This window comes from Hemiscyllium ocellatum, chromosome 5 (assembly GCF_020745735.1).
Source record: "Hemiscyllium ocellatum isolate sHemOce1 chromosome 5, sHemOce1.pat.X.cur, whole genome shotgun sequence".
Taxonomy (NCBI): Eukaryota; Metazoa; Chordata; class Chondrichthyes; order Orectolobiformes; family Hemiscylliidae; genus Hemiscyllium; species Hemiscyllium ocellatum.
The window spans coordinates 114,591,324-114,619,063 of NC_083405.1; the positions used below are offsets into that span (position 1 = coordinate 114,591,324).

At 40.1% G+C, this 27,740-nt stretch overlaps 1 protein-coding gene across 3 annotated transcripts in view; it reads right to left on the minus strand.

The window, feature by feature from the left end:
• The window catches only part of dync2i1 (dynein 2 intermediate chain 1), a 98,071-nt gene extending 72,455 nt beyond the window's left edge, over positions 1 to 25,616 (minus strand). For 2 of the 3 annotated variants that reach the window (XM_060825607.1, XM_060825606.1), the window contains exons 1-4: positions 25,481 to 25,616; positions 15,126 to 15,179; positions 7,664 to 8,204; positions 5,250 to 5,338 (exon numbers count right to left, since the gene is read on the minus strand). In XM_060825607.1, the coding sequence (XP_060681590.1) occupies positions 5,250 to 5,338; positions 7,664 to 8,204; positions 15,126 to 15,179; positions 25,481 to 25,495 (699 nt within the window). In that variant the 5' untranslated portion in view covers positions 25,496 to 25,616. The remainder of the gene's footprint in view (positions 1 to 5,249; positions 5,339 to 7,663; positions 8,205 to 15,125; positions 15,180 to 25,480) is intronic. The other variant, XM_060825608.1, reaches the window with a different exon arrangement.
• Positions 25,617 to 27,740: the final 2,124 nt, after the last annotated feature.

The following is a 27,740-nucleotide window of genomic DNA, read 5'->3' on the forward strand; positions in this document are numbered from 1 at the left end:
ATTTTCATGTGCATATTTAGTTTTATTTACTGAGGAAAACTGAGAAACAATTTCATCAATGGCCTTGACTCATTGGTTAAAAGTCCATAGGCAGTAAGTTGAAACTACTACAAACCAAATGTACATGTTTGAGCTGCTGCTCTAATGTTACTTTTCACATTGTTACCTCATTCTCAAAACAAAACTCGTGGTTTGAATGGAGTTGTTGAAATGCAATTGTTGGCTGGAATAACCAGGGATTCATCATTTATGATTTTGAACTTCATAAAAGATTTAGAACAAGGAACAATTGTATAAAAATGTAATTACAAATTAATTAAATCAAGACAAAGGCAACTGAGCAAGAATTTTGTCAGTGAGGCAGCAGTAAGTGTACAGAATTCACTGGGGGGGGGGGGTAAGAATAGAAGTCACTGCAACAAGCACAAAAGCAGATCAAAGGCTGCAGGAACAGTGGAAATTCCAAACTGTTAATTTTGTGGCAATGCTAATCTTTTCAACATAAAATCAAATATTAAGTTCAATTTAGTTAATTATGATTAATATTGTAACGTCAAAATACCATGGATATTTTTAACATATGGTTCCAAAATGTTGTTTTAAAACAGGACTCACAAAATGGCTGTGGATGTACATTAAAGTAGCTGCTCAGGGAGAGACAAAAAGAGAGGCAGTGATTGGATGTAAAATCTAGAAATGTTGAAGAAACTTCAAACTAACCAAATTGTGACCTTTTATAACAACAAAGATAATTAAGGGCTAGTGGCCCCTGCTCAACAGCAAGCCACCCCTGTGGATTTTAGGTATTTTTCATCAACCTGTTCAGGGATGTCTGACACACATGTGGAGCAGGTGGGACTTGAATCCAGGGCCTCCTGATTCAGAAGTAGGGACTTTGCTTCAAGAGCCATCTCCCCTGTAGATTATGTCCCAAACTGCAGACAAGTTGTGTTTATCCCTCTCAAGAATACATCAGGACAGGATTGAAAAGTCAGGTTGAACTTGACTGGAGCAAACAAGTGGGACTTAAGACTGTCATGTATAGCTTCAAGCGTTGGCATGCTGTTAGGGTCACAGTAGAAGACTTATTCCCTAGTTAATGCCATGCTGTAAATAAAGACTCCACTGGTTGCAAAAAGGGTCTTAAAAAAGGAATTAGAACAAAGAAATTTCAATCAGCCTATAAAACCAAGAATCCCACAAAACAACTGTTCAAGTATCATCAAGGCTTCCGGTAACTTCTACTTCTACTTCCACAATGCCTAACTGTGAAATGTTCAAGAAAAACAGGCTGGGAGCTATATATCTCTTTTTGAAAAATTCTTATATGCTTTGATTCATTTCTAATCAGTGTGTAGCATTATTGATTATTCTCATTTTCAGTAATCAACAGCTCTTTTTTTTGTTAGTTCAAGGAAGTCTCATTAAATTGATTTCTATTAAAGCCTAGACTCGTTTAGAGTCAAAGAGTCATAGAGATGCACAGCATGGAAACAGGCCTTTCGGTCCAACCTGTCCATGCTGATCAGATATTCTAACATAATCTAGTCTCAATCTGGACCCAATATACCGGCCACTGCAGCGGACAGCAACTGACAACCGGAAGCGGCAGAGACAAGCCACTATAAATGCCGGAGGAAACATCACAGAAGCGCTTCACAGGAGGCTCCCAAGCACTGAGGATGTCACCTCGAAAGGGGACGAAACGTTTGCAACACAAACTCCCAATCGGCGAACAGAACCACAACAACGAGCACCCGAGCTACAAATCTTCTCCCAAACTTTGAATAATCTAGTCTCACCTGCCAGCACTTGGCCCATATCCCTACAAACCTATCCAAATGCCTTTTAAAAGTTGCAATTGTATCAGCATCCACCACTTCCTCTGGCAGCTCATTCCATACACATACCACCCTCCTTGTGAAAAAGTTACCCCTTAGGTCTCTTTCATATCTTTCCTCTTTCACCCTAAACCTATGCCCTCTAGTTCTGGTCTCCCCGACCCCAAGGAAAGGACCTTTTCTATTTATCCTATCCATGTCCCTCATAATTTTGTAAACCCCTATAAGGTCACCCAGGGAAAACAGCTCCAGCCTGTTCAGCCTCTCCCTGTAGCTCAAATCTTCCAACCCTGGCAACATCCTTGTAAATCTTTTCTGAACCCTTTCAAGTTTCACAACATCTTTCCGATAGGAAGGAGATCGGAATTGCATGCATTATTCCAACACTGGCCTAACCAATGTCCTGTAAAGCTGCAACATGACCTCCCAACTCCTGTACTCAATACTCTGACCAATAAAAGAAAGCATACCAAACACCTTCTTCACTATCCTATCTACCTGCAACTCCACTTTCAAGGAACTATGCACCTGCACTCCAAGGTATCTTTGTTCAGCAACACTCCCTAGAACCTTACCATTAAGTGTATAAATCCTGCTAAGATTTGCTTTCCCAAAATGCAGCATCTCGCATTTATCTGAATTAAGCTCCATCTGCCACTTCTCAGCCGATTGGCCCATCTGGTCAAGATCCTGTTGTAATCGGGGGTAACCTTCTTCACTGTCCACTCCACCTCCAATTTTGGTGTCATCTGCAAACTTACTAACTGTACCTCATATGCTCACATCCAAATCATTTATGTAAATGACAAAAAGTAGGGGACCCAGCACCAATTCTTGTGGCACTCCACTGGTCACAGGCCTCCAGTGTGAAAAACAACCCTCCATCACCACCCTCTGTCTTCTACGTTTGAGTCAGTTCTCCCTGTATTCTGTGAGATCTAATCTTGCTAATCAATCTCCCATGGGGAACCTTGTCGAACGCCTTACTGAAGTCCATATAGATCACATCTACCGCGCTGCCCTCATCAATCTTCTTTGTTACTTCCTCAAAAAGCTCAATCAAGTTTGTGAAACATGATTCCCCACACACAAAGCCATGCTGACTATCCCTAATCAGTCCTGAAGAAGGGCTTATGCCTGAAACGTCGAATCTCCTGTTTCTTGGATGCTGCCTGACCTGCTGCGCTTTTCCAGCAACACATTTTCAGCTCTGATCTCCAGCATCTGCAGACCTCACTTTCTCCTATTCGTAATCAGTCCTGGCCTTTCCAAATACATGTACATTCTGTCCCTCAGGATTCCCTCCAACAACTTGACCACCACCAACATCAGTCTCACTGGTCTATAGTTCCCTGGCTTGTCCTTACTACTCTTCTTAAACAGTGACACCACGGTTGCCAACTTCCAGTCTTCCGATACCTCACCTGTGACTATCGATGATACAAAAATCTCAGAAAGAGGCCAAGCAATCAACTTCTCTAGCTTCTCACAGAGTTCTAGGGTATACCTGATCAGGTCCTGGGGATTTATCCACCTTTATGCTTTTTAAGATATCCAGCACATTCTCCTCTGTAATATGGATTGGTCTTGAAGAAAGTAATCACGAAGGAAGGATCCTTTTGAAGGATCCTTCTTGCAAACAACCACGGGAGTGGTGAACAAAGGAAGGGAGCCAGTTAATCTCTCATCATCCAGGGGCTTCACAACCATTTAGAACCATAATGAATTGGGAACATTGCCAGAAATAGAGAATGCAGAAAAGCAGAAGTTGCTGTCAATGATTCTATGCTTCTCAATACAATTCGCTGAAGCCTCCAGTCAGACTCAGAGTCTAAACTACTTTAGGAACACTGCATTCAATTCTCGTCTCCCTGCTACAGTATGTTGTGAAACCTGAAACGATTTGAAGAAGATTTACAAGGATGTTGCCAAGGTTGGAGGGTTTGAGTACAGGGAGAGCCTGAACAGGCTGGTGCTATTTTCCCTGGAGTATCGGAGGCTGAGGGGTAACCTTACTGCGGTTTATAAAATTGTGAAGGGCATGGCTAGAGTAAATAGTCAAGGTCTTTTCCTCAGGGTGGAGAATTTCAAAACTAGAGGGCATAGGTTTAAGGTGAGAGGGGAAAAATATAAAGGGAACCAAGGGGCAACTTTTTCACATAGAGGATAGTGAGTGCATGAAATGAGCTGTCAGAGGAAGTGGTGAAGGTTGGCACAATTACATTTAAAGAGCATTTGGATGGGTATATGAATAGGAAGGTTTCAAGGAATGTGGGCCAAATGCTGGCAAATGGGAATAGATTTATTTAGGATATCTGGGTCGGCATGGACGAGCTGGACAGAACAGTCTGCTTCCATGCTGGCCAGCTCTAAGACTTTAATAGAAAAATCTCCTTTTCCAACATAATATCACTTTAAAAAATTCTGCAAAAATAAAAAAACTGCAACACTCTGTCTTATTCATGAGGAGTAACTGAATTTTCAATAGCATGCAAAGTGATTACTACTTTTAAAGAATCCCTCACACTCTAGAAAAAAAATGTTATGTTTGCGAAATGTCAATTTTTTCATGATAAAACAACACAACCTTATACGTTATCAGTTTTGACAGGGCCACTTAAACTGCCATCCGAGTCTTGAACTCATCAACCAAAACCTTCCACCCTGTTTATGTGATCTACTGCTAAATCAGTGTTAAGCATCTCACCCTTGGCCCCTCGACCCTAACTTCCAAAAATGCAAGAAGCTCATGATGATCTTTGTTGTTAATTTGCAGTCATCTGATGAGCTGTTTGTGTCATTTCTTTCCCTTCCACTAGCCTACCCAGTCAAACATCCTCCAATACTGTCCTTTATCCTTTTCTCTTCTAAATTTCCATCAACAATCAACTCTTCAGACAAACAAGCTTTGATTCCCTTCACAAGCCTTGCAAGCCACCATCACATCTTCAACCTTGCTTTCTTCTGCAAGTTGCCACCTTGCAAATCCATCACATCTTTTGTAGAACATCATGTCTGAATGTATTCAATTAGATTTCCACCAATACCGTAATACTGAAATAGTTCTTATCAAAAATTACAAATGACAATGTGATCTTGACAAAGGAAAATTTTTCCACCTTGTCTGTCTTTTGCCAATATTGAAGATACTTTGAAGGGGGAATCATTTATTGCTAGAGCACATAGAGTTCAATACAAGTAATTGCCGATGACACATTCCTAGTCTAATCTGTGGCAACAGGGTAGAAGTATCCATTTGTTTCTGCAGAAACATAAAAGGGCAGGTGTTTCTTTGATTTTAAAGCAATTTTGCCAAATACCCACTCTCTCAAATTGAAAGGATAGCTTGTGAAGACAAGTCAATGAAGCAAAAAAATTTACAAAATGAGACACAATACATTTACTCACTTCAGTACTTCTCCCTTCCTTTTCTTTTCGCTCTCGATGTTTTCTTTCTTTTCGCTCATATCTGTCATCCATTTTAAATTCCAAATTTTCTGAAAGACAAGGTTACACTAAAAGTGCATGCAAGTATTAAAGTTTTACTAGAACTTGACTAGCAACTATCAGGTTGGTTCTATCATGTTAGAGGATAAAATTTTGGCAGTAAACCACTTGTATTTACAAAGTACACAAGCTGTTTGAATGGAGACACAGAGTCTGGAACACTTGCAGAGAGGTGACATAACCCAATGTTTGAATGTAAAATATATTGGTTTTGACAGGGTCAGAGAAAATCGGCCACAGGATCAACAGACTTCACCGAAGGCATTCGGAGTGAAGCTTGAGAATTGAGAAACCATTAGAAGACCTTGGATGAATTTTCAAAGTCTCTGATCATTGTAAGTCAGTTGGGAAAATAGAGAGAATGGAAACATGGGAATCCTCATGTCAAGAAAGCTTTGACGGCTAAATGAGAATCTCATTAGTGAGCTGCAAGGGGCCTATTTGCATGAATTAACATCTCATTTCAGTGATTTTCACCTATTTAGGTGAAATCACGTGGTGCCCATTCCCAAAATCAAAGAGCGGTTAACTGTGGGGCCCTCTTGTGGCACAGTGGTAGTATCCCTAACCTAGCTCAAGGAAACCTACAAAAATATTTAAGAAGTTTAAAATGTACAATTATGCCACTAAATTCTTGAAAAATAACAAGCCATCCAACTTGGGGAAAAAAAACTCTGCAGCCTGTTACCTTAAAAGTACTTTGGTCAAGTAACAAAAATGGAAATTATTGGGAAAACTCAGCAGGTTTGACAACATCTCTGGGGAGAAAGCAGCATTGAAGTTTTGGGTCTAATGATCTTCCTTCAGAGCAGTTCTCTACATCCCAGCATGCTGCCTTCAATCCCACACTTGATTTTCCTGACTTCCCTACCAAAGTGGCTCCTGATAGCCCTCCAATAAATTTCAGTGAGCCGATCGCTAGGACCAACTCTTCTAACTGACTTGGAGTGACAGGTCCGACTGATGTCAATCAAGGCATTGCCTGTTCTCAGCCCAGGGGCTTGGAAAAACTCAGTTTAGGGATGTTTAGTGTCAGGGATCCTTCTGATTACAGTCACAGAGTGGGCCACAGTCAAATTTGCAGATAGAGTGTTACCAGTTCAAGATGAGCATGAAGTCAATTGGAGAACTGCAGAGAAATCAGGCAAAGGATCTTTTTGATCATCAGTCGGACCTGTCACTCCAAGTCAGTTAGAAGGGTTGGTCCTAGCGACGGCTCACTGAAATTTATTGGAGGGCTATCAAGAGACACTTTGGTAGGGAAGTCAGGAAAATCAAGTGTGGGATTGAAGGCAGCATGCTGGGATGTAGAGAACTGTTCTGAAGGAAGATCATCAGACCCAAAACATCAATGCTGCTTTCTCCCCAGAGATGTTGTCAAACCTGCTGAGTTTTCCCAATAATTTCCATTTTTGTTACTTGACCAAAGTACTTTTAAGGTAACAGGCTGCAGAGTTTTCTTTTCCCAAGTTGGATGGCTTGTTATTTTTCAAGAATTTAGTTGGCATAGTTGTACATTTTAAACCTCTTATAAATATTTTTGTAGGTTTCCTTGAGCAAGTTTACTTTCCAATAAACTTTTGTTACTTGTCAATTGAAGGAACTTGACTAAAATGCTTCTGACACTGAGATAGATACTCAAATTGGCAATATTCTTTTGAAATATAAAATTTGCTGTGGCTAGTGAAGTGGGTCATTAAAAAGAATCAGTTGACACTCCTAACTGGGTTCTAAAATGAGTATCAGCAAAGTTAAGGCTGACAGTTATTCTTCACTAGGTCAATCAGGATTCAGAATTGATTCTTGAGTAATGGAAATAATAATTGAAGCACCAATCAAATGTTGAAAAGAGGTCATTTGAATACCATTCTAGTCTTACAAACTGACAATTGCCTAGTTCCCTCATCCAAAAGTATCTTGGAATTGACCACTCAAAGAGGAACTTAATATTTTATTGAGCTTTGAGAAGGTTTGTAGCTCAGGTTGAGGTTCTGGATGGAGCATTGCTCGCTGAACTGGAAGGTTCATTTCCAGACATTTCGTTCCCAACTAGGTAACATCATCAGAGGGCCTTCGGGCGAAACACTGCTGTTGATTCCTGCTTTCTATTTCTATTTTTGGGTTTCTTTGGGTTGGTGATGTTATTTTATAATAAAGTAGTGATCATAAAATGTATTTAATAAGCTGACTCAAGAATGGCAATATGGAAACCTATCCTTAAAAGTCAATCACAATATATTTATAATGAAAAGTACAATGCCATAACTTTTCAGAAACCAATTCTCATGAATTTTGAATATTAAATACAAATCTACCTTTATCTTTTTTCTGACGATGTTTAGATCGCTGGTCACCAATTTCATCTTTTCCTATCTCTTTTTCCTGGAGTTTCTCTCTTTCTTTTCTCCGGTCTCTTTCCTTATCTCGGTGTCTCTCAGATTCATGTTCTCGTTTTGTCGGTCTCTGTGCATAAGAATCCCATTGTTTCTCTTTGTCATGACCTCTTGAATCTACATCATATCCTAGGTCTTGGTCCCATACTGGGATCTTCTCTTTATCTCTGTCTTTATATCTCTCTCTTTCTTTTTCTGGTTTTTTTTCTCTTTCTTTATACTTTTCGTCATTCTTCACTTTCTTCCGTACTTTTTCATACTCTCTTTCTTCTTTTTGGTCTCCATCCCTTTCCTTGCCTCTGTTCCTCGGTCTGTCCTTATCCTGCTCCCTTTCCTTATCTCGTTCCCTTCCCTTGTGTCTACGCTCTCTGGAGTCAGAGTACCCAGTAGGTTCTTCATCCTTAAGTCTTTTCTTTTCTCTGCTCTTTTTACTGCTGTCATCTGTATAATCTCCCTGAGCCGCCTGAAATAAAACATTAAAAAATTGCATAAAAAAACAATTTTTATTAAAAGTAAATTCAAACTGACAATTCAAATGAAACAATTTCAAATAATGAGAACTAGATTGTGCCAGATCTGAGAAATTAAATAGTCATGTCTCATCGCAGCTCCAGTTGCTACTCTTCTATTATCATCAAGTATTATAGAAATTTAGTGCACAGAGAATCCCTTCTGACACAAATTGCTGGATCCTAAAATCAAATTCTTCGATTACAGCTGATTCTGCCTCCCCCCTCAGCCATCACAATAGACCATAAAATAATAAAATGTTGAATCAAAAGTAAGTCCATGAAGTCTGCTCTGTTGTTTTGATGATCGGATAATCCTCAACTTCACTTTTATTGCCTTTGCCCCAAAACCCTCAATTTCTAAACTGATGAAAAAATTCACCTCAGTCTTGAATATACTTAATGACCCAGCCTCCACAGATTCACACTCTATGAAAAAAGAAATTGCTCATCTCTATCTTTGTGGGCGGCACGTTGGCACAGTGGTTAGCACTGCTGCCTCACAGCGCCAGAGACCCGGGTTCAATTCCCGCCTCAGGCGACTGACTGTGTGGAATTTGCACATTCTCCCCGTGTCTGCGTGGGTTTCCTCCGGGTGCTCCGGTTTCCTCCCACAGTCCAAAAATTAGGTTAGGTGAATTGGCCATGCTAAATTGCCTGTAGTGTTAGGTGAAGGGGCAAATGTAGGGGAATGGGTCTGGGGGGGGTTGTGCTTCGGCGGGTCGATGTGGACTTGTTCGGCCGAAGGGCCTGTTTCCACACTGTAAGTAATCTAATCTTCAATATGCAACCTCCTTCCTGACTCTGCCACAAGGAAAAACAGCTTCTCTGCATTTATCTTGCTAAGTTTCTCAATCCAAAGCTCCAATGTATACAAGCTCCAATTTGCTCATGCTCTCCTCATAAGAAAATCCTTTCATACCAGTTATTTATCCTGGTGAACATCCTCTAGACTGCTTCCAATGTGAGTATATCTTTCATAGAATAAAGTGAACAAAATTGGTCACAGTATTCAAATTGTGGTCGGACTCGTGCCTTGCGTAGTTTTAACAAGACTTCTCCATTTTTACACTCCATTCCCTTTGAAATAAAGAGGTGGAATTCTTTGAGTGCATATGATATGGTTTTCTGGATCAATATGCTGAGAAACCAACTATAGCATAGGCCACCCTAGACTGGTAATATGTAATGAGAAAGGAATATTTGGAAATCAAGCTGCGCAAGGCCTTGGGAGAAGAGTGGCCATAATATGATGGAAGCTTTCACGAAGGTGAAGAGTGATGTTATCGATTTTTAGATTAAGGTCCTGAATCTAAATAGAGGAAACTAGAACAGTATGACACACAAGCTGGTTATTATAAATTGAGGGGAGTTACTTAAAAGGATAACAGTGGATCAGTAATGCAAACATTTAAATAGTGCATGGAAGAACTGCAACAATTGTTTATTTTGTTTGGAACAAAAAAATAAAATGAGAAAGGTTAGACAGCCATGGCAAACAAAGGAAATTTGGGATAGTATTAGGAAGAAGCATACAAATTGGCCAAAAAGAAGAGCAGACTGGAGTACTGTCAGCAATTCAGATTTCAACTAAACAGGACAAAAAGATTGATTAAGAGGGGAGAAAATCTCCAAGTATGCAGATGATGCCAAGTTGGATGCAAGAGTAAAATGTGAGGAATATGCTTTTATGGGTACGAGAGTAAGCTTGCAGGGAACATATAAACTGATTGTTATGGCAGCACGGTGGCACAGTGGTTAGCACTGCTGCCTCACAGTGCCTGTAGACCCGGGTTCAATTCCCGACTCAGGCGACTGACTGTGTGGAGTTTGCACGTTCTCCCCGTGTCTGCGTGGGTTTCCTCCGGGTGCTCCGGTTTCCTCCCACAGTCACAAAGATGTGCGGGTCAGGTGAATTGGCCAAGCTAAATTGCCCGTAGTGTTAGGTAAGGGGTAAATGTAGGGGTATGGGTGGGTTGCGCTTCGGCGGGTCGGTGTGGACTTGTTGGGCCGAAGGGCCTGTTTCCACACTGTAAGTCTAATCTAATCTAAAGCTTCAATAGATATGTGAAGAGAAAAAAGAGGAGTGAAGACAAATGTAGGTGCCTTGCAATCTGAAACATAAGATGTTAAAATGGGGAAAAAAAAGACAGCAGATCTAATACCACATCTTGGTTCTGTTTTCACAAAGGAGGATACAAATGATGTTCCAAAAAAACTGGAGAAAACATGGTCTCATGAGAAAAAGGAACTAAAGGAAATCAGGATTACTAAGAAAATGGTATTGGGGAAACTAATGGGATTAAAGACTAATAAATCCCCAGCGCCCGGTAATCTGCATCCCAAAGTACTTAAGGAAGCGGCCCAAGAAATAGTGGATGTATTAGTGGTCCACCTTTCAAGATTCTATCGACTTTGAAACAGTTCCAATGTACTGGGGAGTAGCTAATATAACCCCAGTATTTAAAAAAGGAGATAGAGAAAACAGGGAATTATAGTCTGGTTATCCTGACATCGGTGGTGGGGAAAATGCTAGAGTCCATTATTAAAGATTTCACAGTAGAGCACTTGGAAAATAATTATAGGATTGGACAAAGTCAGCATGAATTTACAACAGGGAAGTCATGTTTTAACAAATCTATGGATGCAAGATTAGAATTTCTTAGATTTGATTCCCCACAGTGTGGAAACAGGCCCTTCGGCCCAACAAGTCCACAGTGACCCTCCGAAGGGTAACCCACCCACACCCATTCCCCTACATTTACCCCCGCCTCATGCACCTAACACTCTGGGCAACTTAGCATGGCCAATTCACTTAACCTGCACATCTTTGGATTGTGGGAGGAAAGCAGAACACCCGGAAGAAACCCACGCAGACACGGGGGAACGAACAGCAATATTTCCAAGTATGCAGATGACACCAAGCTTAATGCAAGGGTGAACTGTGAGGCATATGCTTCTACGAGATGTGGACAAGTTGGACGAATGAGCAAATGCATGGTCAATTAAGTATATTGTGGACAAATGTCCACTTTGGTAGTAAAAACAGGAAGGCAGTTATCTGAATGCTGATGGATTGGGAAAGAGGGAAGTGAAAAATGACCTGGATGCCCTTGCAAACCAGTTGCTGAGAGTAAGCATGCAGATGGTGAAGATGGCAAATGGTATCTTGGCCTTCATAGTGAGAGGATTTGAATACAGGAATAAGGATTTTTTTTATTAGATTAGATTCTCTATAATGTGGAAACAGGCCTTTCGGCCCAACAAGTCCACACCGGCCCTCCAAAGAGCAACCCACCCAGACCCATTCCCCTACACCTAACATTACGGGCAATTTAGCATGGAGGAGAAAGTGAGGACGCAGATGCTGGAGATCAGAGCTGAAAAATGTGTTGCTGGAAAAGCACAGCAGGTCAGACAGCATCCAAGGAGCAGGAGACTCGACATTTCGGGCGTAAGCCCTTCTTCAGGAATTCCCAAAACGTTGATTCTCCTGCTCATTGGATGCTGCCTGACCTGCTGCGCTTTTCCAACAACACATTTTTCAGGGAAATTTAGCATGGCCAATTCACCTAAGCTGCACATTTTGGACTGTGGGAGGAAACTGGAGCACCCGGAGGAAACCCATGCAGACACGGGGAGAATGTGCAAACTCCACACAAACAGCTGCCCGAGGCGGGAATTGAACCCGGGTCCCTGGTGCTGTGAGGCAGCAGTGCTAACCACTGAGCTGCCCTAAAGGATGTCTTACTGCAACTGTGCAGAGCCTTGGTGAGACCACACCTGGAGTATTGTATGCAGTTTAGTCTCCTTTTCCGAGAAAGGACCTTCTGGATATGAAGGAAGTGGCAGATGGCAGAACTGATATATGAAGAGAAATTGGATCGGTTAGGCCTGGAGTTTAGAAGAATAAGGATAGAGAATTTTATAGGTTTGAGTTCCAACAGGATTAGACCAGTAAATACTGGCAGGATGCTCCAGAACCAGGGGTTACAATCTAAAAATACAGGATAAGCCATTCAGGACTGGGATGACGAGATATTTATTCACGCAGAGTGTGGTGAGCTTGGAATTCTCTGTGACAGAAAGCGATTGAGACTAAAACATTTAATGCTTTCATGGAGTTTGATTCCTTTTGCCCTAAGATCTGAGATTCTGGGGCGAAAGCGGGAACAGAGTACTGAGCTGGGCAGCCATGATCATACTGAATTGCAGAGCAGGCTCAAAGGACCAAATGGCCTTCACCTGTTCCTATTATTTTGTTTATATGTTTCTATTACCTGAAGTTGAATGATAGCTTTTTGTAATGAATGCACACGGACCGCCAAATCCAAATGCTACAGCTTTCTGCAGTTAAGTAGCGATTAGTTCCTTTACCTTGCAGTTGAAGTGCATAAACTCACGTTTTTCCACATTATATTCAATCTGGCAAGTTTTTTGCTCACTCGCTCGACATACCTGTGTCCCTGTACTCTTGTGTCATCTTCACCACTTGCTTTCCCATCTATTGTTGTGCCATCCACAAACATGGCAATAGCACATTCACTTTCCTCATCCAAATCATTGATATATATTGAAAATAATTATGGTCTCAGCGCTGATTCCTGTGACTCACCACAAATTACAGGATGGTATCCTAAGAATGCCCCTTCTGATCCCAACCTTCCATCTCCTATTAGGCAGTCAGTCCTCCACTCATGCAAACATACAACCCCAAAACCATGTGCTTACCTCTTATGAAGTAGCCTTATGTGTGGTACCTTATCAAACTGCTTTTGGAAATTGAATTTTGAGATATACTGGTTGTCCATTCTTTATTACATTACTAAACAACTGCAAGACATTTGTCAGGCATGATTTCCCCTGCATGAAGCCATACTGACTCTATCAAACTACATTATATAATTCTAAAATGCTCTGCTCTTACACCTTTCAAAATGCATTGTATAATCAATACAATTCCACTTGACAACCTCCTCAATTTTATCAGCTGATACTACGATCTCTAAATGTCTGCTGGATTCACTCCTCACCAAAGCTGGCTCTGAATCTTGTCAACGGTTTGCAAGACAATGTAATTCCACCATAGAATCCCACATTTCAATTCTGGAATATTTAATATCATCTTCCCACCCACCATCCCACCCAACCATTTCACCCTGTACTCTATGAATTCACCAAGTCTAACTAACGTCAGACCCAAACTGGATAAGAATTGGCTTCCATTTTTTACTTAAATAGCCATTTCTTTTTTAGTCCATTCTTCTGAAACTATTCTATATTCTCCCTTCGATTTCCCTCTCATGTCACTTGGCTGTACCACCTTTAATTTCTCTAGATTGAGGTGCCTTGTCCACCAAACCTGTATCCCAATTCAACACATGCTCTCTACACAGTAACACATCATCAAAAATTTGGCTTCTCCTTGAAACGATTAAGCACAAGTATTTACTAAGACTAATCAGCTCGCACTGCTGATCTCTCTCATCCAGCAAGACAGTGAAGATTGCAACAGGATCTGGACCAGATGGGCCAATGGACTGAGAAGTGGCAAATGGAGTTTAATTCAGGTAAATGCGAGGTGCTGCATTTTGGGAAAGCAAATCTTAGCAAGATTTATACACTTAATGGTAAGGTCCTAGGGAGTGTTGCTGAACAAAAAGACGTTGGAGTGCAGGTTCATAGCTCTTAAAAGTGAAGTCGCAGGTAGGTAGGATAGTGAAGGCAGCGTTTGGTATGCTTTCCTTTATTGGTCAGAGTATTGAGTACAGGAGTTGGGAGATCATGTTGCGGCTGTACAAGACATTGGTTAGGCCACTGCTGGAATATTGCGTGCAATTCTGGTCTCCTTTCTATCAGAAAGTTGTTGTGAAACTTGAAAGGGTTCAGAAAAGATTTACAAGGATGTTGCCAGAGTTGGAGGATCTGAGCTACAGGGAGAGGCTGAACAGGCTGGGGCTGTTTTCCCTGGAACGTCAGAGACAGAGGGGTGACCTTATATAGATTTACAAAATTATGAGGGGCATGACTAGGATAAATAGATAAAGTCTTTTCCCTAGGGTCGGGGAGTCCAGAACTAGAGGGCATAGGTTTAGAGTGAGAGGGGAAAGATATAAAAGAGAGTGGTACATGTATGGAATGAGCTGCCAGAGGATATGGAGGAGGCTGGTACAATTGGAACATTTAAAAGGCATTTGGATGGGTATATGAATAGGCAGGGTTTGGAGGGATATGGGCCGGGCGCTGGCAGGTGGGACTAGATTGGGTTGGGATATCTGGTCGGCATGGACGGGTTGGACCAAAGGGTCTGTTTCCATGCTCTATGACTCTAACCCCAAATCCCTTATCTTTTCTCCCACCAACGTCCGCCATCAAAACATACCTCACCTACACTGACAACTGATAACACCTTCACAACTATCTTTCTCAAAGAAAGGGATTTAATTATTGTTTTAATTAGGATTAAATGGTGGATGGTGAAAAATAAGCATCCAGCAACCTTAAGCAATTTAATTTTAAATTAATACAATGAAACATTGTTTGAAACATGTCATTAACTTAAACAGAATGAATGAAACAGTATGCTTAATGAAAATATAGGAAACTGATGATATAAAGCTGCTATAAAATTGAATATAAATGAACTTCAGGATCTCTGAACATCACCGCCAACATTAATCAAAGTATACAAAACCAATTCAGGACTCAAGTATAATTTGTACCTGAAAATCTATAATATAAAGTAATCTTAAAGAAAATTCTATAAAGAAACATATCTCAAATAATAATTCTGCAGTGAAATTGACCCATGAATAATCAACTTTTACATTCCTGATTGTCCTATGATGGTATATTTTGTAATTGAAAGCAATTACTTTGATATGCTTGAGCAGCTCATCTGACTTCCAAGTATCATCTTTGGTTTTCGCCTAAAATAAAAGTAAAATTGAACATATTTTTTAAAAATATATATATATATATATATATATACATACATACATACACTGTACACACATATGACACAATTACCAGGAATCTGAACCAAAAACAGAAACCACCACCAAAATAAAGCAGATCAATTGGGAATTTGAAATATTTCTGTAGGTGCTTTAAAAATCAGAATACAATTGTGCATTAAGTGCACATCTTGCTCAAAATTCTACATAAATATAATGTTTCCTTTGCTTGAAAGCAGAATGGCCCATTTTTCATTTATGGAATCAACATGTAATTTTTTTATATAAGATTATGGAAAGAACAGAGAGAGTGAAGTCTACAGAGAGGGAAAGATGAACTTCTGAAGCTGTTTCAGTTTTACTAATATCATTTTAATATTAATTTATTCAGGATTTTACCATTTACACAATTTATTCAGCAAGTTATTCTGTGATCCAAGATGGTGCCAGAATGTTGTCCACTTTTCACTGAGCCTAGGTACCGGTAACAAGATAATAAATAATTTTTTAAAAACTGAATTTGAATTCTTGAAAAGCACTTTGCTAAATAAAATTTATATTTGCACACTAAAGGAAAATGCTGATTTTGTCATGCTTTGTTAGGAAGTTGTAAGGTTGAATGTTTAGTTTATATTGCCATTTGAGAAATAATGTGTCTTTTTGGCAGAGGTTATCTTGCATTACTTAAACTTTGCCCTACTTGGAGTCTAAAACAAATCATAAGGCTTACTAACTTTTCTATAGCACAAAACATTTGAAGTTAAGGAAAGCAGGAGAGTCAGTGATTAAATTTTATTTAATTTCTGACAGAATCAGCTTCAAGTGAGCAAGGAACCAAATCTTCAATCTAAAATGTACTATAAACAAAATGCCATACAGTCCTAATTCTGGTTACATTTCAGTTTCGGATCCGCTCTATCTCGGTCTTTGGAAGATCCTAAAACTTGACCCGGGTCCCAAGATCATTTGCAGTCTCCCCTAATAACATATCTTATTATGACTTCTGTCATGAATACAAACAACGTGGTGTAGGGACTTATAAAATTTTCACTGTACTTTTCATGTAAAAGTACACATGATAAATTTTAATTCTATTCTTTTCTGCTTCCATCAGAAAAGAAAATAGATGTTTACTTGTTAACCAAGTGAAATTATTTCCAAGTTTGATTTATTAAAAGTAATACATCAACATATTATTTGCAATCTTAAAATGTAAGACATTTCAGAGTTAATCTGAAAGAGCCAGGCACATTCTAATCACAAAGCTCCCTCAACAAAATCACATGCGCCAGAACTTAAAGTAGCAAAAGGACAGCTTCTATCACTTACTCTTGCCCACTTAATTTCTATGACATTTGACAATGGAAGTTGTTAATTGCAAAAGACTGAAACAGTGTCGCATTTTTTGTAGGATATCTGGGGCCCGCTTGAAAAAGACATGCAACTATATGCTTCCTTAACCAATCAGGATAAAAGAACTGTCAATGGAGAGAGGAGAGTCTGATCAAAAAATCCAAGTTCGCATCACAAACTATGAATAATGAGTTCCAAGGAAGGGTCACTGGAACATTCACTACGATTTCTCACCACAAATGCTGCCAGGCCTGTTGAGCTTTTTCAACAATTTTTTTTTGTTGTTGGTAATGAAGTTAATGTTATTTTAGGTACAGAAAACAAAAGAAAGAAAACAAAGTTATTTTAACAGCAAGGAACGAGGCAAAGAAAAGTTTTTAAAAATTAGTTTCCATTTTTTAAAATTTCCAGTGATCGAGATCTGAAGGAATAAGACCCCTGACTGATTAAAGTTAACTTCCAGTGAGCACTATCGTGTTCTTACCTAAATAACACGATAACTTTCATAGTAAATTCTTATCCATAGAAAGATTGGGTAATCACAGATTGTATTTACTTAAACAATAAACCCTGAGATTAAAATAAGTGAAGCATTAAACACTGCTTCACCCTAGCAGTAGACTAACACATTGTGATTTGTATAAAATAACATTCCTTTCACGAAAAGATCAGCTAGTTTAAAACGAAGTATGCCAATTTTTATTTTCATTGTCACTTGTAACCAAGTTGCTGTCACTATGCAAAGGAAACATTCATCCAGGCCAATTTGGAAATTTCTTTGACTCAATAGTCAGGGAGTACAACAATAGTTGTTAAAGAAGAAATTTCTTATGAATACCTTTATTCTGGACAGTCATCACTTACTTCAGTAGATTCTCAAATTACCAGTTCAAAGAACAACATATTATACCAATTCAATCACCAAAATAATATTGTCACATTAGCAAAGTACTTTGCTAACAACTGATATTTCACATGATGTTGCATAAATAAAACACTGCTGAAGATTAAATCCTGGAGATGTTGGTTAAAATGAAGTAAGCATTCAAATCATGAATCCATGTAATTGGTTACTTATTAAGTTAATGTACTATAGCACAGTTAGACAGCCAAGAAATGACTCATCAAATTCAAAATTCACTTATTCATTGTTTAAAATATTAAAAATCTGGAAACAAAAATATGATGAAATTTGTATAATTATTAATTTTATTGATAAAGTTCATAGTTTTCACAAAAATAAAACTGTTATTGCACCCCTTCTTCAAAGCCTCCGTTTTGATTCCTTGGTCCTTGAAAACAACCACCTCATCGTCAATTGCTTTCCTATTCAAGGCCATTGGAAGTGTAGGCACTTCCAAAATCTTTCCAAAATTTGAATTGCTCCAATTAGTTTTTGTACCTGGTGCAGCATCAGGAATTTTAAGTGAAGTCACAGACAACATTTTGTGACTGTGATGCACTAAAACTCATAAATCCCACCCCTACCTTTGAAGATGATTGTCCAACTATGCTGCTGCAACATATGTCTTTCACTCTACACTGAGGCAAGCTGCTTTTGCTAAATTCCATTCATACCAATCATAGTATAGCCAAAACATCTCCAGCAAGTTGCTTGCCTTATCTCTGCACTGTTATTTCACAAATGTGATCAGCTCCTATAAATACACAGCCAACACCCAATTTTACCTGTATACTGCCTGTCTTTGCCCCTCCCTTATATATCCTTGTAATTGATTCCACCATGCTCTGGAGCAGTTTAGTTTCCAACCTCATTATTGTGTTCAATCCCTACAGCAAGTTGCTGATCTTTTATCATCAGCAACACAAGAACACCTACTTCAAACTTTGTCGAACGTCGATTCTCCTGCTCCTTGGATGTTGCACTTTTCCAGCAACACATCTTTCAGTTCTGTCTCCATCCTCACCTCAATCCAACTGCAATGATCTACAATTCTGAAGGTGAACTATCCCCATTCTCCACTGAGTAAACATAGGATATAGGCGACAGAAATCTAACCAATCTTGTGCGAATTGTTTAAAAAACTACAATGCTGAGTGAATAAAGACATTCTAAAGATGAGATCATTGTTGACTGAGCCAGCATTTATCGCCCATTCTTTAAGGCCCTTGAGAAGTTGGTGGTAATCTACATTTTTCAACATATACACCTACAATTCCAGGAATTTTACCCAACAACATAGAAGGAACAGCAATATATTTCCAAGTCACGATAGTGAGTGACTTGGAAAAGAATTTGCAAGGATTCTGCACAACTCCCAATGGAGCATTTATGGGTTAGAAAGTGCTATCTAAGGAATCTTGATGCTTTACTGCGTGCATCTAGTAAATGGTACACACACCACTATTTATCAGATTACTGCAGAAATCCAAATTTTGACCTGCTGTTGTAGCCAAAGCATTTGTATGGAAGATCCAGTTCAATTTCTGGTCAATAGCAACTCCAAAATAAGTTAATAGTAGGGGTTTCAGTGATGATAATGCTATCAACTGATCTTAGAGTAGGATAAAAAGGTCGGCATAATATCGGGGCCGAAGGGCCTGTACTGAGCTGTACTGTTCTATGTGCTATATAAATGTCATGTAATAATTGATGAATTGTCGCTTGTTGGAGACTGTCACTGCCTACCACTTGTGTGGCAGGAATGTCACTTGCCACAAGCCAAGATTTTGTCCAGTCTTGCCACATACAGACTTGGACTTCTTCAGGATCTGAGATGGTGTGAAGATTGTTGGACATTGTGCAATCAACAGCGAACATCTCCACATCTGACTTCAAAACACAGGCAACTTCATTGACGAAGTAGCTGAAGATGGTCAGACCTTTGACACTATCCTGAGGAACACCTGCACTGAAATCTGGCACTGAGAGAATAGATTTCCATTAACCACAACCATCTCCCTATGTGCCAGGTATGACTCCAACCAGTGCACATATTTTCCTGATTCCCATTGACACCAATTTTGCTAGGGGTCCTTGATGTCATATTAAGTCAAATGTTGCCTTGATGTCAAAGTGCAGCCATTCATCCAGGGAGTACAACTCTTTCATCTATGTTTGGATCAAGGGTATAATGAACTTGGAAGCTGAATGGCCCCAAAGTAACCCAAAGTGAGTGCCAGTGAGCAAGTTAGTACTCTGTAAGAGATGTTCGATAGTACAGTCAATAACTCCTCTCACTATGCTGATCACTGCAGGTAGACCTATTAGTCAGTAACTGGTCAAGTTTACCCTGCTTTGACAGGACTTACATGGTCAATTTTTCACATTGTCAGGTGGATGCTTGTGTTAGACCTTTACTGGAACAACTCAGGTAGGGCCACACCTCACTCGACAGCCATCTTCAGTACCATCAGTGCAATGCTGTCTGGACCCATAGCCTTTGCAATATCTGGTGCTTCCAGCCATTTCTCAGAAGGAGATTAAGGTAGATTATCCATTCTTCACTCTGGTTGCAGATTGGCATTAATACTTTAGTCTTACCTCTTATACTGATGTGCTTGTTTTGCCTATTATTGAGGGTGCGAATATTTGTAGAGCATCCAGCTCTTCTGCTTTGTTGAATTGTCACCACCATTCATGATTGGATATGGCTGGACTGTTGAGCTTAGATTTGAATCACAGAACGTGGGGCCACATAGCTAAGTCCATTCCTTGCTGCTTCGGCAGTTCAGCATGAAAGTAGGCACGTGACTGCAGATTTTAATCCAACAAGTTTACCACTTCACATGAAGGAGTAGCATTCCAAAAGCTTGCGATTTCAAGTAAATCTGTTGGACTATAACCTGGAGTTGTGACTTCTGACTTTGTCCACCCCAGTCCAACACCAGCAATTTCACATCACAGCATGAAAGCAATCATGTGTTTTAGCTTCACCAAGGTGACAGCTCATTTTTACTGGTGCTACATGTGGCTTGCCTTCCTGCACTCGTCACTGAATGAGAGCTAATGTCCCAACTTGATGGTGATGATAGAATGGAGATATGCTAGCCATTAGGTTATAAATTGTGAAAGATACAAAGAAAGAGATACAAAGACCAGTCGAGCCCCTGTCCTTTGGCCCTTCAAGATTGTGCTAACACATTATACCTTTCTAAACTAAAATCAGTTTGCCTCCAAGCTGTCATTTTCTAAACTGCATACATTTTCAAATCTTGCATCATTGCATTTGCCTTCAGTTCATGAACAAAGCTACAAATTAAACAAGCTTTTCCAGACAATATGCATCAGGATAATGCTCTGAACTGATATTAAATTTTCATTCAATTAAAATGATGTATCCTATTGATAAATATATAAAAAGAAGTCAAGAAAATGTCATCAGATTTTTCAATGCTCACCACATCAATTAGATGTAAAACATCACATTCCTAAAGCTTGACAGATGCTAACTCAGAAGGTGAACAAACAAAACACTTCAAAACCACGTCTTGGTTTCCTGGAAAACTTCCTGAAAATTACTCACCCAAAATAATTCTGCATATCGTGTACTGCAACTCATGGCCTATCGAAAGATACACAAGTCTTCCAAGCTCTCTGTGGAACATATGGGGAGACTGCGACATAGTGGTAATGTCATTAGGCTAGTAATCCAGAGCTAATGCTCTGGGGAGACTAGTTAAAATATCACAATGTTAGCTGGATGTGAAATCAATTAGCACTATCACTTGCTGCTTAGGATATTTAGTACACAAGTAGTCCTGCGTTATATCTTCATTAGGCTAACACTTCAACTTCAGGTGTACCTTCCTGCACTCCTCATTGAACCAGGGTTGATTCCCTGGCTTGATGACAATGGAAGGGTGGAAGACAATTTACCAGGCCTTAAGTTTACAGATTATGTTGAAGTACAATTCTGCTGCTACTGATTGCCCACAACATCTCATGATTACCCAGTCTTGAGTTGCTAGATCTGTTCAAAGTCATAGTTATAGAATGAAGAGTATCTTCAATATGAATACAAGACTTTGTTCATTAACGACTGCACAGTGGTCACTCTGACCAATAGTGTCACGGACAGATGCATCCCTGATTGGGCATGCTGATAGGTAATAGAATTCTTAAACTGTGATGAGAGCTTTTTAAGTCAATTGTAGAAAATTCAAATGAGATAGGATAGTGCTGTCATAGAATCATAGAAGTGAACCCCTACAGTGTGCAAGCAGGCTATTTAGCCCTTCGAGTCCTTCACCAACCCTCCAAAGAACATCCTACCCAGACCCATCTCCTACCCTGTACCTGTAATCCTGCATTTCCCATGGCTAACTCACCTAACCTGCACATTCCTAGATGCTATGGGCAATTCACCATGGCCAATCCATCTAACCTGCACATCTTTGGACCGTGGGAGGAAACCAAACCATCTGGAGGAAACCCACACAGACACAGGGAGAATGTGCAAACTCCAAACGTTCTCCACCAAAGGCTGGAATCAAACTCAGGTACCTTGCATTGTAGGCTGCAGTTCTAACCACTGAGCCACCGTGCCAATCCCTCCTGTTGTTGGTCAAGGACTAGTTTTGGCAAAAAGGACAAAGATAAATCAGAAATACAGGCTATGAATTGGGGGAAGGGCGATTTTAATACGGTAACACATGATCTGGTCAAAGTGGATTACTTCTTTTAGGAAACTCTATCAGAGCAGGGGAAATCTTTCAAAAAGGCATAGTGAAAGTGCAGGGCCAACATATTCTTATGAAGGTGGTGAAAAGTGGAACCAAATATTCCAGGAACCTAGTATATTGAGCAATGGATAGGATTTGATCACAAAAAAAAAGAAGCTTATGGTAGATAGAGGGCTCAGAATAACAAAAGCCCTGGAGAAGTATAGAAAGTGCAGAGTTTACTTGTAAAATGAAATAGGAAAGCAAACAAGGGACATGAAGAAACAATGACAGGTAAAATTAAGGAAAATCCAAAGAATTTTATAAGAATGTTAAGGGAAAGAGGATAGCCAGCGAAAGACTAAGGGCCATTAAGAATCTAAATGGCAAACTGTGGATGAAGGCAAAATACATAGGTGAATTGCATCTGTGTTCATGATATCTGCATAATAAAGAAGATCTATGTTAGTATAGAAAACAGAAAAGAACTGTGATATACTTGAACAAATTATAATTGAGAAGGAGGTGGATTCAGCAATTTTGGGTGGGCCTAAAATTGGATAAATCCTCAGATCCAGATGAAATATACAACCGGCTACTCTGGGAGACAGGCAAGGAGAATGAAGGAGATCGAACAGTAATTTTCAAATTCTACTTCAAATATGGCTCTGTTGTTCAAGAGGGTGAAAGGAATAAAACACAGAACAATAGGCCAATGAGTATAACATCAGTAATACTGAAATTATTGGAAAAAAAACTGAAGAACAGAACTAATCTCCATTTGGAGAGGCAAGGGGTTCATCAAGGAAAGCCAGCATGGCTTTGCCAAGGAGAGATCATGTTTAACAGGTTTGAGTGAATTTTTCAAGAAGGTGAGTAGATATCTGGATCTCAATAAGACTTTTGCCAAAGTCTTGCATGAGAGGTAACAGCCCAAGTGATCAAGGGCAAATTTAGCAACAGGGGCCAAAGAGAAATGATCAAAAGTTACTTAAAACATTGGAAGCCTGTTTCCAGTGACACACTATATCGTTCAGTGATGGGTTCCTCGCTCTTTGCAGTGTATGTTAACGATTGAGAGGTAATGCAAGAGGTTTGATCAGCACAAAAATTGGTGGTGTGGTGAACTGTGAGAAGGAAACTATAGAATAATATGTTTGGGGTGGTCGGCAGGCAATGCAGCAGCAAATGTAATTTAACTCTGAAGAGAGTAAAGAAATTTTTTAGGACTAACAAGGTAACGAAGTCACAAATGGTAGGACACTAGGAGGCATAGAGGATCAGAGAGACCTACGTGTCCTTTAAAGCAACAGGGCAGGTAGGTAATATGGTAAAGGGCAGCATGTGGGATACATGCCTTTATTAATTGCGACACTGAATACAACAGCAAGGAAATTATGATGAGGCTACATATTACATTGATATGCCACATCTGAAGTACTTCTGGATGCACAAGAAAGGGTGCGGTGGAGATTCACCAGGATGTTTTCTGGACTGGAGCGATACTCGTTAGACTCGCGTTGTTCTCCTTAGAACAGAAAAGATGGAGGGAGGACCTAATTCAAATTTCCTAAATAGTGAGGGGCATTTTTGGGTAGAGAGGAAGAAATGTCTTCACTTAATGGAGGGATGAATAACTACAGAACAGTTTTAAGTTATAGGACTGGAGGAAGAATGTTTTCAAGCAGAATCTGGTAAGTATCTGTAACTCTCTGCCAAATCGAAAGGCAGAGAGTTCCAGATTTCTAAACAGAAATCGCACAACATTTAAGTAGTATTTAGATGATCACTTGAAGCATTCTAGGGTAGGATATGGGCCAAGAGTTGGGAATTGGGGTTATAGTAAAATCATAGAGTCATACAGCATAGAAATGGACCCTTCGGTCCAACCAGTCCATGCCGACCATAATGTAAAACTAAAACTTGTCTCACCTACCTACACTCAGCTCATATCACTCCAAGATTTCATATTCACATATTTATCCAAATGCTGATTCTCCTGCTCTTCAGATGCTGCCTGACCTGCTGTGCTTTTCCAGCACCACACTCTCAACACTATCCTAGGCCCTACATTTAATTATGTAAGTCTTAACTTTGTTTTCCCAAAATGCTATATCTCGCATTTATCCAAAGTAAAGTCCATCTGCCATTCTTTAGCCCATTAACTCAACTGATCAAGATCTGTTTATAATACACGATAACCTTTTTCACTGTCCACTTTACCACCAATTTTGGTGTCATCCACAATCTTACTAACCATGTCTTCTATATTCACATCTAAATCATTTGTACAAATGACAAACAAAAGCAGACCCAATGCTGATTCCTGTGGAACACCATTGGTCACAGGCCTCCACTATCGTTCTCTATCTCCTGCTGTTAAGCCAACTTTGTGTCCTACTGGCAAGCTCACTCTGAATCCCATGCAATGTAACTTTACTCGTATAAGTTAAAAATCACAACACCAGGTTAAAGTCCAACAGGTTTATTTGGAAGCACCAGCTTTCGGAGCACTGTTCCCAAATAAACCTGTTGGCCTATAACCTGGTGCTGTGTGATTTTTAATTTTGTCCAACACCGGCACCTCCACATCTTTACTAGTCTACATTGTAGAACTTTTGTCAAAGGCTTTACCAAACTCCAAGTAAATAATTGGGGGGGGGGGGGGGAGGGAAGCACAGCAGGTCAGGCAGCATCGGAGGAGCAGGAAAATTGACATTTCGGGCAGGAGCCCTTCATCAGATTCCTGATGAAGGGCTCCTGCCCGAAACGTCGATTCCTCTGCTCCTCCGATGCTGCCTGACCTGCTGTGCTTTTCCAGCACCATTCTCATCTTGACTCTGATCTTCAGCATCTGCAGTCCTCACTTTCATCCAAGTAAATAGTGTTTACCGCTGTGCCCTTATCAATCCTCTTAGTTCCTTCCTCAGAAAACTCAATCACGTTTGAGTGCCAGGATTTCCCTCGCACAAAGCCATACTGACTATCCTTAATCATTCCTTGACTCCCCAAATGCATATAGATCCTATCTTGCAGGATCCATTTCTAACAAATTACCCACCACCGAAGTTGGACTCAGGTCTACAATATAGCTAGGTTGCTGGATGAACTGCACGGACACGATGATCCCAAGAGCCTAATACTGTCCTGGAGAAGCATCGTGGCATTTCTGAACCCCTTCGCTCCCGAGTTTTTTGTCTGAGCACCCACCCCCTGAGCTTCTTCCCAAATCTCCAAGACTTGTTGCGTTACAATTCAAGCACATTTCCTCCCCACCCTTTGTTGTTTAATCTTACCTTGCTGGACTTCATGGTGCCAGCGGGCGGCGTTACTATGGCGTGCCCGCGGATCCCTGGTTACCAAGGAGTCGCCATTTTGGTTCAGGGAGAAACATTCGAAACAGCGCTTGCGCCGATCGGGCCTGCAACCATGGCGACTGGGTCGGGCCCTATTGTGAAACCATGGCAACCGCGGCACGAATGCCCCCACGCCCCGCCCCAAACACTGGGTTCAGCCAATCCGGTGGCGGGCTGGCTTCGTTGGACGTCATCGCTTCAGCCAGTGGTCTTAAAGGGATTTATCTGGAGTGCCTGTCAGATGCTGAATATCTGAAAAAATACATTAAAATAATGATATTCACACCGACTCAGGGAATGTTCTTTATTATGGATATTACCTGATAATATAAACATGCACTATATACCAGATCGAGCTAATACAATTAAGTAACGGCTGAAGTAAGCATTCTGTAACACTGTGATAATCTGCAGATTTAAACATGAGGTCCCAGAAATAATCAGTGCATCAATAGAAGCTCACTTCATTAACTAATACAGGAACTTAACATAAGCTCATCATAAAGCCTTGCTGACTATCCCTGATAAAACCTTGCCTCTCAAAATTAAGGTCCAATTTTCTCCCCTATTTTCTCCAATAGTTTCTCTTAACACTGATCTGATACTTACTGCCCAGTGAAGTAATTGCGGCGTCCTCAATAAATGCTTTCAAAGGTAAGGTTTTGAAAAGTAAAGGAATTAAGGGTTATGATGAGAGGATGGGTAAGTGGAGCTGAGGCCATGAAAAGATCAGCCATGATTTTATTGAATGGCAGAGCAAGCTCGAAGCGCCAGATGGCCTACTCCTGCTCCTAGTTCTTATGTTCTATAAGCAATACATGGGCTTGGGCTAAGTACTGGAAAATGGGATTAGAATAGTTAAGTGGTTGTTTTTGACTGGTGTAGGCTTGATGGACTGAAAGAAGATTTTCTGTGTTGTGGATCTTGCTGACTGTTGAGTCAGAAACATTGTCCTCATCACTCCACCCTCTTGAATGCTGGGTTCAAGAAGGACACCAAAAGTCTTTGCACTGAATTTTGAGGAAGTGGCAGAGAAATTGTTGATGGAATGTCTCCAGTTCTTTAATGTGACAATGGTACACAGTCTGGGTCTCATTGCAGTGCAGGAGTGTGGTGATGACAGCTACTCTGTACGTTAGGAGTTCAGTTGACTTGTAGAAGTCTATACTGACAAGTACAGTCGTGGATTGTAGAAGACTGAATTGTTGCAGGTGGTCCAGTATTGGAATTTCTTATCAATGGTGAATTTCAAGATAGATAAATGACATTGTATGAGCAGGGCCCAATATATTCCAAAGTCTGCTTCACTGTGTATGGCAGGTGAAATAATTCCTCTGAAACAAATGCAGAGATTACTACAGGAATTCAGCAGGTCTGGCAGCATCTGTGGAGATCGAAAAACAGTTAACTTTTCAGTTCTTCTTCAGAACTGAAGGGTGTCGGCAACTGAGTTTTTTTAACTCCATTGACAGAGGTGGAGGAAAAGCAAGAGGACAGATGGTATAGCAGCCCAGTGCAAAACACAAAGGGGTTGTTAATGGTGGTGAAAGAGAAAAGAAGATGTATTTTAGGTGTAAGTTAAGATTTGGAAGGGAGAAAATGGAGTCAAACACTAATACCACCACATCACCCTGCACTGAATGGTGCTACAAAAGGAAGTTATACAGACTGCGATGAAATATTTTCATGTGTATTTGCTTGATGGCATGCTAGGTCATGATTTTCATTTTGTTTCCTTCAACACCAACTAGACATTTTATGTTCTCTTACAGAATAACCCCACAATCAATAACAGGTTTCCCACCTTGTGAGTTAGTTTTTAAATACATTCCTAGGACAAAGGTTAGGTTGCTTAAGCTTGATGTCAACAGCAATACAAAAAGAAAAACAAAGTGAATGAGTCATAATACCTAAAGCATGAAACTTCAGTGTTGGTCAGAAGGTCAGATGTTGGTCACTCTCAGCAACCGCCAAGGTGACAAAGAGACATAAATGATTATTGGTGTTAGTTTAAGGAGATTCAGTGCATTCACTATTCATTCAATTCTGAACATGGAGAGGTAACAACCACATGGTTCTACCACTGAATTGTTAATGCAGAGAGCCAGATTATGTTCTGGGGACCCAGGTTTGAATCCCTCCATGACAGCTAGTGGAATTTGATTTTCACAAAAATCTGGAATTAGGAGTCTAACATTGG